The following is a 13,747-nucleotide window of genomic DNA, read 5'->3' on the forward strand; positions in this document are numbered from 1 at the left end:
CCACATAATGGCAGCCTATGGGGCTTGTCTGTCCACTCCTTCCTCTCTATCATTCCAGAGGCTTTTGCTGGTAGAGGCAGGGTTTTTTCCTATGGGGAGAAAAACTAGACAGGCAGTGCTGTTTGTGGATGTTGGTGGAATTCTAGTTGAAGTACTGGACAGTGTAGCCTGTGGGTATAGGCTGCATTATCTGTCTTTAAATTAAATTCTCTCTTAAAGGTGTATGCAGGTCTGCATGATTTGTCACCTTTTAGAGATTATTTTTTATTGCTCCGGGGTCCACGCACATGGGCGGGACTATTCACTAGATTATGACTATACACAGAGATCCCCTACTACAGAACTGATGTGTACTTGGTCCACCTTGTTGGTGGAGGCCAGGTACAACCCTTACAGCCCAAGATCCAGGCCATACTGGACTGGGCAGCTCCAACAACCCAAACCCAAGTCAGGGCATTCCTTGGCTTGACTGGGTACTACAGGAGGTTTGTGAATGGATATGGGTCCATTGTGCCTCCCCCCCACATAACTCACCTCCAAGAAGATGCCCAAGAAGGTAAACTGGACAGTTAGTTGTCAAAAAGCTTATGACACCCTCAAAGAGGCTATGTGCTCAGCACCGATTCTCAAAGCTCCAGACTATGCCAGGCAGTTCATTGTACAGACTGATGCCTCTGAGCTAGGGATAGGAGCGTTCCTATCCCAGACCAATGATGAAGGCCAAGACCAACCTGTTGCTTTTATAAGCAGAAGGCTTCTCTCCAGGGAGCAGCATTGGAGTGCCATTGAGAGGGAGGCCTTTGCTGTGGTTTGGTCCCTGAAGAAGTTGAGACCATACTTGTTTGGTACTCACTTCATAGTTCAAACTGATCACAGACCTCTCAGATGGCTAATGCAGATGAAAGGTGAAAATCCGAAACTGTTGAGGTGGTCCATCTCCCAACAGGGAATGGACTTTGTAGTGAAACACTTAACTGGTACTGCCCATGCCAATGCAGATGGGCTTTCCACGTTCTTCCCCTTAGAAAATGAAGACTCTCTCTGGAAAGGTTAGTCTCATCCTCTTTAGTTGGGGGGTGGGGGGTGTTGTGTGAGAAAGTGCCCTCTTTCTGCATGGTTGCCCCCACCTTTTGCTGATGTACTTTGACTGAGTGTGCCCTGGACTCCTGCTAACCAGGTACCCAGGGCCTATGTTCTTTCTCTAAAACTGCATTGAAGTCTAAACCCAATTGGCATCTCTGGCCACAGGTCAGCCCCTGGTAAATGGTACCACAGGTGCCCAGAGAAGGCCTCTAATGGCTGCAGCACTTATTGTGCCACCCTTATAGGTCCTGTACCCTGACACTCACACACTGCCTTGGCAGGCTGCGTGTCTTGGTGCAGAACAAAACAAAGTCGACATGGCACACATCCCTGTGTGCCATGCCCACACACCCCTGCCCTGGAATACATCAGTCACCCCTCTAGCTGGGTGCCCTATGCCAGTGGTGAGGGTACAGGTGCATGAGCCCTGTACCCCTACAGTACCAAAGTCCATTCCTGGGCCCTCTAAGGGCTGCAGGACTTATTGTGCCACCCTTAGAGGTCCTGTACCCTGGCACTCACACACTGCCTTTGCAGGCTGCGTGTCTTGGTGCAGAACAAAGTGAAGAGTCGACATGGCACACATCCCTGTGTGCCATGCCTACAAACCACTGCCCTGGCATAGATCAGTCACCCCTCTAGCTGGGTGCACTATACCAGTGGTAAGGGTACAGGTGCATGAGCCCTGTACCCCTACAGCGTCTAAGTCCATTCCATTTTTAGACATTGTAAGTGACGTGCTGCCATTAAGAGTATATGGTGCTGGGAGTTTGTCATTACAAACTCCACAGCACCATAATCTCTACACTGAAAACTGAAAAGTTTGGTATCAAACTTCTCAGCACATTAAACACACACTGATGTCAGTGTGGGATTTAATGAAAAATGCACACAGAGGGCGTCTTAGAGATGCCCCCTGAAAACTAACCCACCACTGGTGTCCAGGCTGAGTGGCTGTTTTCAGCTACCACCTCCAGACATGTTTGTGGACCCCTGGGCCGAGAGCCTGCTGCTCTCTGGGGCCTGAAACAATGCACATCCTGGGACGAGGTGCAAAGACTGCTCCCCCAGGATGGGCAGGGTTCACAAAGGGGAAGCTTCAAAGGCTTGCCGCCTTTGTGAGCTTTTCCAGGCCAATTGCTGCTTTCAGCAACTGGTTCCCACTGGCTTTGGCGGGAGAACCGGCGGGAAGAACAAGTGAGGAACTGAGGAAGAGAGGTGTGCCCACCTCTGCCAACTCCACCCCTCAGGTGGGAGAGGCGAGGTGAAGCACAATTCTCAGTCCACGCCATCTTGAAGATGGGGGGGACTCAGCCAATCAGGGACAGGCACATGCCCCCCTCCCACTGGAGGGTGGCGTAATAGGGGGTGTACCCAGCCCAGGGAAGGGACCCATTGGTCCCTGCCTTTTACCTACCTGTAACTCCCCTAAATCTAGTATTTAGGGGCACCCATGAACCTTGCTTGCTCAGATCCAGACAAGAAACAAGAAGAAAAGAAGAAGAAGGACCGAACAGCCGTGCAGCAGCTAACAAGAGGAAGACGCCCACTGATTTGGCCCCAGCCCTACTGGCCTGTCTCCCCCTCGAACCTGCTCCTGCGAAATCCCAGTGTGTCCTGCAGCCAGCAACCTCAAAAACCCCGGGGCCCTGCCTGCCTTCACTTCCAAAGACTGCTTCTCCCGTGAACACCGGGTTTGTTCAACTACAACCTCTGGAAGTAGCCGGAAACCGCAAATCCTTCCTACTCTGCACCCGCCGTGCACGGCCCGAGCTCTAGTGGGCAAACACCACGAGGAGGTCACCCAGGCGATCCTGAACCGAGATCCGGCAACCCCTGACCTGCCTCAAGCCTCCAGCCGACGCCTGCAGTCTAAATCCAAAAGGCCCCCCTAACCACGACCAGGAGCTGGTAAGAAGATCCGACCCTAAAATGTACCCCTGTACCCGACGCCCCACGGCTTTGTTGGCCCAAACCAATGGTGCCTAACCAACCCCTAACTTCCCAACTTACCTCTCGAAGTGATGATCGCACCCAGAAGTCCTTTGTCTCTCTGCAGTCCTTTTGCAAACCAGAGGTTCTCCATTGAAAACAACAGGGCATCCGACGTTGAAACAGCACTCTGCACCCGGCCGCCCTAGTGCTGCTGAGGGTGCAACTTTGGTGCTAATTTGTTTCCCCATTTGCCCTGAGCTAAAGTCTAGGAGCTTTGCTCCCACAACCCAGTGGCCTGCTTGCCAGCAGCCACCAACTGGAGGCCCCCTATCCCCCATTTGATAACATTGGGCCTCAACGCTCTGCACCCGGCCGCCATAGTGCCGCTGAGGGTGTAACAAGAGTGCATCACTGACCCTGGGGGACCCCTGAGTCTACCCCCAGAACCTGAACTCCCACTACCGAATACTTACCTAAAAACCGATAACTATATTTTCCTCTATAGGATAACATTGACACTTTTTCCTGAAAACGTTTTTAAGTGTGGAGTTCTGAAACCTAAAGAATTTTTTTTAAATTGTATGATTAACAAAAACGCTTTTACTCGCCTGTTTACAGGCAATGTCCCAGTGCTGCATCCAGGCATACAGCACTGAGTAAGAAAAGTAATCCAAAAGTAACTTACCTGCTATTTTACTGAAAATCTCATTCAAGTCCATGTACTGTATTTACAAGTGATTGCATTTCTCTGAAACAATACTGTAGGTCACACCATAGAACATTTACAATTGAACTGTTTTATAATCAGCATTTACTACTGTAAAGTATTTATTGCTTACCTGTGCCAGGCTTGCTTGGTTCTAGAAATAAAATAACTAAAAGAATATTGTTATACAAAAACAATTGGTCTTAAGTTCAGTCTTTGAGTGTGTGAATTCATTTGCTGACTGAGTGTGTACACCAAATGCTTAACACTGTCCTCTGATACTGCCTTACTGCTCGACCACACTACCACAAATAGAGAGTAAGGTTCTATCTAATTTTACCTCTGCCTACCTTTGGGGTTCTACTGGACTCTGTGCACACTATACCCCACTTTGGTATAGTATATACAGAGCCAGCTTCCTACAATCGCCTCACTACAGGTGCAGTCAATATTTCTTTTGGGCTATCTACTTCTTATTATAACCCACATTCTTTACTTTGCTAACGCACACTCTACATCAAAAGGTAGAAAAGAGAACACCCCACTAATTCACTCATTTGAAGTTAAATATAATAAGTGCAGATACTTACCAGTTTCTTTACTTCTGTCGAGGGTACTGGCGGAGAGGAACTCCTAAGGACGTAATAAAGAGGAAGACGCTATTAAAGACAAGACTGGGACTCAATTTCACTTCTATACACAAACTACGTTTCTTTTAAATAAAGTACAAGGAAAGTTGTATCTATCCTGAGTAATTGATTAAACCCATGTTTCGTTACATCCTCCTAGAACAACATCTGTAACCTTTTGGGACCTTAATGTTGTTCTTAACCAGCTCATGGGACTGCGATTTGAGCCCTTAGACTCCTGCCCACTATAGTTCTTTCATGGAAGGGGGATTTGCCTTATTGTATGTGTGTATGTAAGTATGTGTATATGTATCTACCCACTTGGGAAACTATTCATTTTCATTTTAAAGACTTGACTTTGCAAGCCCACTGAGGATTATAATTAGCACACCACAAGTACCAGAAGCCTGTGAGATGGCCACGCCCACTGTGGCAAGTACTTCAATACGAAGGTGTGTGAAACAAACTTTGCTGCCAGTCTTTACTCTCCGCGCCACTGAAGAAGGGAATAGCAAGACTCCCGAAACGCGTATGGCGTATCATATCAACTTTGATGCTGAAGCTCTGAGAGTCTGCCTGCGTGCACGTTGTCATTCAATAAACCAAGAGCGAATTATTCTGCCTGAGGCTTCCTTCCTTTGGGGCTTACCTGCTTATGTTGGATATATACGGCTGTTGCCCAGCCGCGGAACGAAGCCCATCGCTTTGCGAGTCCGTGCTGGCCCCACCTGGTGCCGGCAGCAACGGAAGACAGACGAGGTCAGTGCCATCGGCAGGATGGTGTTGTTTCGACGCTCCGTGTGACAACGACAAAGCGGAGCAGGCAGCCACAAAGACTATGCATCTACCCACTTGGGAAACTATTCATTTTCAATTTTAAAGACTTGACTTTGCAAGCCCACTGAGGATTATAATTAGCACACCACAAGTACCAGAAGCCTGTGAGATGGCCACGCCCACTGTGGCAAGTACTTCAATACGAAGGTGTGTGAAACAAACTTTGCTGCCAGTCTTTACTCTCCGCGCCACTGAAGAAGGGAATAGCAAGACTCCCGAAACGCGTATGGCGTATCATATCAACTTTGATGCTGAAGCTCTGAGAGTCTGCCTGCGTGCACGTTGTCATTCAATAAACCAAGAGCGAATTATTCTGCCTGAGGCTTCCTTCCTTTGGGGCTTACCTGCTTATGTTGGATATATACGGCTGTTGCCCAGCCGCGGAACGAAGCCCATCGCTTTGCGAGTCCGTGCTGGCCCCACCTGGCGCCGGCAGCAACGGAAGACAGACGAGGTCAGTGCCATCGGCAGGATGGTGTTGTTTCGACGCTCCGTGTGACAACGACAAAGCGGAGCAGGCAGCCACAAAGACTATGCATCTACCCACTTGGGAAACTATTCATTTTCAATTTTAAAGACTTGACTTTGCAAGCCCACTGAGGATTATAATTAGCACACCACAAGTACCAGAAGCCTGTGAGATGGCCACGCCCACTGTGGCAAGTACTTCAATATGAAGGTGTGTGAAACAAACTTTGCTGCCAGTCTTTACTCTCCGCGCCACTGAAGAAGGGAATAGCAAGACTCCCGAAACGCGTATGGCGTATCATATCAACTTTGATGCTGAAGCTCTGAGAGTCTGCCTGCGTGCACGTTGTCATTCAATAAACCAAGAGCGAATTATTCTGCCTGAGGCTTCCTTCCTTTGGGGCTTACCTGCTTATGTTGGATATATACGGCTGTTGCCCAGCCGCGGAACGAAGCCCATCGCTTTGCGAGTCCGTGCTGGCCCCACCTGGCGCCGGCAGCAACGGAAGACAGACGAGGTCAGTGCCATCGGCAGGATGGTGTTGTTTCGACGCTCCGTGTGACAACGACAAAGCGGAGCAGGCAGCCACAAAGACTATGCATCTACCCACTTGGGAAACTATTCATTTTCAATTTTAAAGACTTGACTTTGCAAGCCCACTGAGGATTATAATTAGCACACCACAAGTACCAGAAGCCTGTGAGATGGCCACGCCCACTGTGGCAAGTACTTCAATACGAAGGTGTGTGAAACAAACTTTGCTGCCAGTCTTTACTCTCCGCGCCACTGAAGAAGGGAATAGCAAGACTCCCGAAACGCGTATGGCGTATCATATCAACTTTGATGCTGAAGCTCTGAGAGTCTGCCTGCGTGCACGTTGTCATTCAATAAACCAAGAGCGAATTATTCTGCCTGAGGCTTCCTTCCTTTGGGGCTTACCTGCTTATGTTGGATATATACGGCTGTTGCCCAGCCGCGGAACGAAGCCCATCGCTTTGCGAGTCCGTGCTGGCCCCACCTGGCGCCGGCAGCAACGGAAGACAGACGAGGTCAGTGCCATCGGCAGGATGGTGTTGTTTCGACGCTCCGTGTGACAACGACAAAGCGGAGCAGGCAGCCACAAAGACTATGCATCTACCCACTTGGGAAACTATTCATTTTCAATTTTAAAGACTTGACTTTGCAAGCCCACTGAGGATTATAATTAGCACACCACAAGTACCAGAAGCCTGTGAGATGGCCACGCCCACTGTGGCAAGTACTTCAATACGAAGGTGTGTGAAACAAACTTTGCTGCCAGTCTTTACTCTCCGCGCCACTGAAGAAGGGAATAGCAAGACTCCCGAAACGCGTATGGCGTATCATATCAACTTTGATGCTGAAGCTCTGAGAGTCTGCCTGCGTGCACGTTGTCATTCAATAAACCAAGAGCGAATTATTCTGCCTGAGGCTTCCTTCCTTTGGGGCTTACCTGCTTATGTTGGATATATATATATATATATATATATTCATATACACATACACACACGTGTCTCTATTTTTGTGTGTATGTGTAAGTAAACAACTTCTAAAGTGCACAAATTGTGATGTGACTTTGTGCTAGCGTCCCACAACAGAAGTATTTGAGAATTTTTTTCTTACCGGAAGTAATCCACGTCTTCAAAGATTTACTGAAAAGAACCAAACTCGGTTGCGCAGCGGACGCGTGTAGTGGCCGGACCGCAAGCCTGTCTGCGCCCGTCCGCGACCCGACTGCGGCCAGCGACAGGAACCCTGGACCTCCCACCACCCATCGCTATGACACCACCACCTGCATCGCATTCAACCCTGGAAGACTTAGAGAATGCCAACAGGCCTCGCCGAACACGACCCACTACCAGTTCTTCTGCTTCCACTGCCGCTAGACCCTCACTGCCACCCAGGCCTCCCAACACCACCGACACCCTAGTGTATCCTCCTCAACGTACGCTCCGTACACAAACACGCCATGGAAATCTGGAACCTACTCTACTCTCTCTCGCCCGACATCGCCTTCTTCACAGAGACCTGGACCAACGCATCATCCGCCACCGTCATCAGTGCCGCCATCCCAGACGGATACAAGATCCAGAGGAAAGACCGCCCCAATCACCCAGGAGGGGGCCTCGCCATCGCCCACAAGAGCACCCTCCGCCTCACCACCTCCAGCGAAACCTTCCCCTCCGCCGAACACTTGCAGTTCCAGATCCAGACCACCCCCAAAGCCACACTCCGAGGAACCCTCGTCTACAGACCCCCCCGGCCCCCGAACACCCTTCGCCACCACCATCACCGACTTCATCGCACCCCACCCCATCACCTCAACAAACGACATACTCATTGGAGACCTGAAATTCCACCTCGACAACCCCAGCCACCCCAACTCCACTATCCTTCGTAACAACCTCGCCAGCATCTGACTTAAACAACTCGTCAACACACCAATCCACAGAGCAGGACACACCCTCGACCCCCTCTTCGCGACAGGAAACAACGTCCAATGCAGCCACCATGGACCGACCACTACTGCGTACACTTCGCCATCATCAACCCCAAGGCACCCAAACCAGCCCCACACCCACCACGAAGGAACTGAAGCAAGGTTACCGACGAGCAACTTAACTCCACCCTCACTCGAGACAACCACACCTAGGCACCCGACGCAAACGTCGCAGCCAGAGAACTCCACACTTGGATCTCCAACTGCACAGACGAGCTCGCCCCGCTATGCAACCCCGACAGACAATGTCCCAGGAAAGCCGCCTGGTTCACCACCGCTCTCCAAGAAGCCAGACGCATCTGTTGAGGCCTGGAGAACTAGAGAAACACCAAGACAACCACATCACCTACAAGGACGCCATGACGAACTACCACAACCAGATCAGAGCCACCAAGAGGAACTTCATCCACAACAAAATCTTGGCAAACTCCACCAACTCAAAGGAACTTTTCAGTGTCATTCAAGAATTCACCAACCCACACAGCGAAGCCACATGAAATCACCCCATCCCAAGACCTCTGCGACTAGCTTGGAACCTATTTCCACCTCAAGATCAAAAACCTCTACGACAACTTCATCGACCATCCACCAGGTGCCACATACCGCCCCCGCCCCCCCAGAAACACCAGCCAGCCCACCATCTCCAACTGGACACCAATCACGGCCGAAGACACCGCCTCCCTCAACCATGAAAAGCATCCACTCGGGGCCCCAATCAACCCCTGCCCCTCTCACATCTACCACAGAGCTGCAGCCACCATCGTACCCGAACTACAATGCACCATCAACATCACCTTCAAAACAGGCACCTTCCCAAAGGACTGGAAGCGCGCAGAAGTCAGACCCCTGCTCAAGAAGCCCACAGCTGACCCCACCGACCTCAAGAACTATCGGCCCATCTCGCTCCTCCCCTTCGCAGGCAAAGTTGCAGAGAAAACAGTCAACAGGAAACTGACACGATTCATTGAAGAGAACACCGTCCTCGACCCGTCCCAATCCGGATTTTGAAGCAGCCACAGCACAGAGACCGCCCTACTCGCCGCCAAGGACGACATCCACACCCTCCTGGACCAAGGCCACTCCGCAGCCGTCATCCTACTTGACCTATCGGCAGCCTTCAACACCCTCTCCCACCGCACACTAGTCGCCGGACTACATGACACAGGCATACAAGGAACAGCCCTGTACTGGATCCGATCATTCCTCACAGGAAGAAGCGAAAGGATCCGACTCCGACGCTTCCTCTCTGACCCCACGAAAATCACCTGCGGAGTCCCACAGGGTTCATCACTGAGCCCCACCCTCTTCAACATTGACATGGTCCCCCTTGCAGCCATCGTCTGACAACACGGCCTCAACATCATATCCTACGCCGACGACACCCTGCTCATCCTCCCCCTCACCAAAGACCCAACCACTGCCAAACTCAACTTCCAGGAAGGAATGCAAGACGTTGCAGTCCGGATGACCAACAGCTGCCTGAAGCTCAACGCCGAGAAGACAGAAGTCCTTATCCTTGGTACATGGAACAGCACCTGGTGGCCGACCACCCTCTGAAGCCCACCTACCCCTCAGACCACGCCAAGAATCTCGGCATCGTACTCGACTCATCACTCACACTGAACCGACAGGTCAACGCTGTCACCAGCAGCTGCTTCAACCCCCTCCGCAAGACCTTCAAGTGGATCCCCCTGAGTAAAGAAAGACAGTCACCCACGCACTCATCACCAGCAGACTGGGCAATGGAAACACACTCTATGCCGGCATCAACAAGTCCCTACTCCGCAAACTCCAGACAATACAGAACACCGCTGCCAGACTCGTCCTCGGCATCCTCCGACACGAACACATCAGCCAACACCTACGAAGTCTCCACTGGCTCCCCGTGGAGAAAAGAGTCACGTTCAAAATCCTCACTCACGCCTACAAATGCCTACACAACAACGGACCCAAATTCCTCAACGATAGAATCAACTTCCACTTACCCAAAAGAGACCTCCGATCTTCCAACCTCGCACTGGCCGAAATCCCGCTCATCCACAGAGCCAGAGCAGGCGGAAGATCCTTCTCTCACATTGCAGCCAAGACCTAGAACGAGCTACCGGCAGACATCAGACGCACCCCTTCCCTGAACACCATCTGGAAGACCCTCAAGACCTGGCACTTCGGCTAAACAGATCTGTGGACCCCACCCCCTCAGCGCCTTGAGACCCTCACGGGTGAGTAGCGTGCTTACAATTCCCTGATTGATTGATTGGGGGTCAGTATTGTGCAGGGTCCTATGGACCAGGCACAAGGCCTTAAATTTAATCCTCAAACAAAGTGGTAGCCAAAGAAGCTCAAAAATGCTCTTTGAGACAGAGCTGAATTTAGGTACCTTCAAAAGAGTGCAAGCTGCTGCACTAGGCAATGATTGAAGCTTAGTTGTAACCGCTTCTGAATTCACAAATTCAAAACATTGCAATATTCGATTTTACTGAAAACCAAGGATAGAATGATCATCTTTTGCATATCAAGAGGAATGAAAGGAAGAACTTTTTTCAATACTCTCAGAAAAGGGAAATAGGAAGAGGTGATTTGGTCAGAGAAACGGAGATGAGTATCAAATGGCACCCCTAGGTTCTTCACTTTCTGAATTGGTGATGGAAGTGGACCAAAATTAGAAGGTCACCATGAGGTGTTCCAAAAAGCGATGTTATGGCCAAAAAGGATCACCCCCATTTTCTCAGTGTTTAACTTAAGGCATTTACCCTGTATCCAGACTGCTTTCTGGGCCAAACAGTTTTTGAATTTGTTGCCTATAGCATCGACATCCGTTGAAATTGACACCAATATCTGTGTGTTATCGATATACGAAACTACTGAGAAACCATGCAATCTAGTAAGTTTCACCAGGGGGGTAGCATAGATGTTGAAGAATGTGGGAGATGATAATAATAATAATAATAATCCACATTTGTAAAGCGCGAACAATCACCCGTAAGGGTCTCTAGGCGCTGGAGGCCGTTGGGAAGATTAAGCAAGCTATTGCCCAGAGTCACATGGTGCTGGGCTAATCTGCCACCGGCGCTGGCGATCGAACTGTGATCCCCAGATTCCGGAGTCAGTCGCCCTGGCTGCGGCGCCACACCTCTTCCACCGATAGAGATGAACCCTGTGGCACCCCCCACAGGGAAGAGAAAAAGAATCAGATAAGAATTCCCCAGTGGCAATAGTCTGCTCTCTATGTGATAAAAAAAAGAGCGAAGGGTGATGAGGGCAGCGCCTCTCTGTGGGTTTATATATGTATTTATATATGTATGTGTGTGTACCATTGTACATTGAACTATGCTTTCTGTTAAAAGCAGATACATTCATGTAAGGAGAACAAAGTACATTACAACACAAGAAATGTGTATATCAGACAATGTCATAATTGCTGTTGCTATGTACATACAGGTGCATATATAAAAGAGTTCATGCCTACTACTAAAACTCTGGAAAATGTCATGAAAACTTTTGCATACCTCTCCACAAGATAATTGCACACATCAGACCATGTAAATATTATAGCCTTATAGCCTGCCGTAGCGGGCTATACCGGCTATTAAAGGCCCGCTGCATCGTTAAAGGCCCGTGCCGAAGGCGCGGGACTTTAACAAAGCAGCAGGACTTTAATAGCCGGTGTAGCCCTGCTACGAAGGGCTATAAGGCTATTAGAACATTCTGCCACTAGAGGGCAGAATTTTCTAACAAATAAAACAAAGCCTTCAGGGAGCGCAAGGGGATTCAAATCCCCTCAGGGTCCTTGAAGCCTTTGTTCACAGCCAGAGCTGTGAACAAAGAAACATTGGAATGTTGGAGCTCCGGGCTTATACCAGCCATTATAAGCCCGGAGCACTCCATTGTTTTTAATGGAGCTTCCAACATTCCAATGTTCTAAATGACGGTATAGCCCTGCTACGAAGGGCTATAAGGCTATTAGAACATTCTGCCACTAGAGGGCAGAATGTTCTAACAAATAAAGCCTTCAGGGAACATGAGGGGATTGAAATCCCCTCGGGCTCCCTGAAGCCTTTGTTCACAGCCAGGGCTGTGAACAAAGAAACATTGGAATGTTGGAGCTCCAGGCTTATACCAGCCATTATAAGCCCGGAGCACTCCATTGTTTTCAATAGAGCTACCGACATTCCAATGTTCTAATATAGCCTTATAGCCCGCCATAGCGGGCTATACCGGCTATTAAAGGCCCGCTGCAGCGTTAAAGGTCCGAGCCGAAGGCGACGGACTTTAACAAAGCAGCGGGACTTTAATGCCGGTATAGCCCTGCTACGAAGGGCTATAAGGCTATTAGAACATTCTGCCACTAGAGGGCAGAATGTTCTAACAAATAAAGCCTTCAGGGAGCGTGAGGGGATTGAAATCCCCACGGACTCCCTGAAGCCTTTGTTCACAGTCAGAGCTGTGAACAAAGAAACACTGGAATGTTGGAGCTCCGGGCTTATACCAGCCATTATAAGCCCGGAGCACTCCATTGTTTTCAATGGAGCTTCCAACATTCCAATGTTCTAATACTGCTTATGTGCACAAATGGGTAATTATATGGCGGGGTTTTCTCCAGCTAATACAACATTACCAAGTGTCATGTTCATATTCATATGTATAGATTAATTTCAGTTTTTTTTATATAAAAAATTCTCCTTTAAACCTTTGACTCATCCCAAAGCTTTCCGACTACTATGAACTCTCAAACATCCTTCTCAAACCTTCCAGAGTTGATGTCTCCCTGCATTGGTCTAAGTCCAATTTGAGAGTGTTTGGTCTCCTTACATCGGTTTATGCCCAGAAAGGGTTTCGTGCTCCTATGCTTATTTAATTTTAGGAGATTTCCCCTGTGCCAATTGTGGCTCTAGATTTTCCGTACCTCCATCTGATCTACAGCAAGGTTTCCCATGTTCCTGTGTTGGCACAGGCACACTTTTTGGGATAGGCAAGGGAGTGTAAGCAGTAATCCCCCTTCATTGTGCCAGGGCCTCTTTAGGGGCATGGTCGGAGATGACACAGGCATCCTCGACTAGTGTCCCTCTAGTAATATGACCTGCTCTGTTTTCTCTTTGAACAGGCGAACCATGCTAAGGGGGCATCTGAAGAGGCTGGGCAAGAATGTGATGGCATGTTACCAGAAGTGCAACGTGAGCACCTCCCAGCCGCAGACCCAGACATTATACCAAGGAATACCGGAGGGTAAGTGGCTAAACAAACATTTGCAATGCAATCGGTCCTGCCTTTGGTACCTTATATGTATTTAACTATTCAGCATATTATTGTGGGTACAGCAACATTTACTGTTCTAATGTGCACGAAGCAGGGAAAGTGTGCAGTACCTAAGGCTGTCACTAGGTGTCTCTTCGGACCTCTCTTGGCCACATAAGGTACTGCACAAGTTTCTACCAATATAGCAGTGCCAGCAAAGACGTGGTAGCCGATGCCAGGAACAACAAAGAATATATTTGTGTGTTTGTTTTTTCAAATATATTTTAATTGAATGTAACCACGTCATTGCACCCGCTACCACATTTTCCCGACCTCCA

At 49.3% G+C, this 13,747-nt stretch overlaps 1 protein-coding gene across 1 annotated transcript in view; it reads left to right on the forward strand.

Annotated features, from left to right (window-relative positions):
- The window catches only part of LOC146870712 (apoptotic chromatin condensation inducer in the nucleus-like), a 593,254-nt gene extending 579,850 nt beyond the window's left edge, over positions 1-13,404 (forward strand). Inside the window, exon 8 of the mRNA XM_085643796.1 lies at positions 13,279-13,404. Within this exon, the coding sequence (XP_085499922.1) occupies positions 13,279-13,404 (126 nt within the window). The remainder of the gene's footprint in view (positions 1-13,278) is intronic.
- Positions 13,405-13,747: the final 343 nt, after the last annotated feature.

This window comes from Triturus cristatus, chromosome 1_1, assembly GCF_964204655.1.
Source record: "Triturus cristatus chromosome 1_1, aTriCri1.1, whole genome shotgun sequence".
Lineage (NCBI taxonomy): Eukaryota > Metazoa > Chordata > Amphibia > Caudata > Salamandridae > Triturus > Triturus cristatus.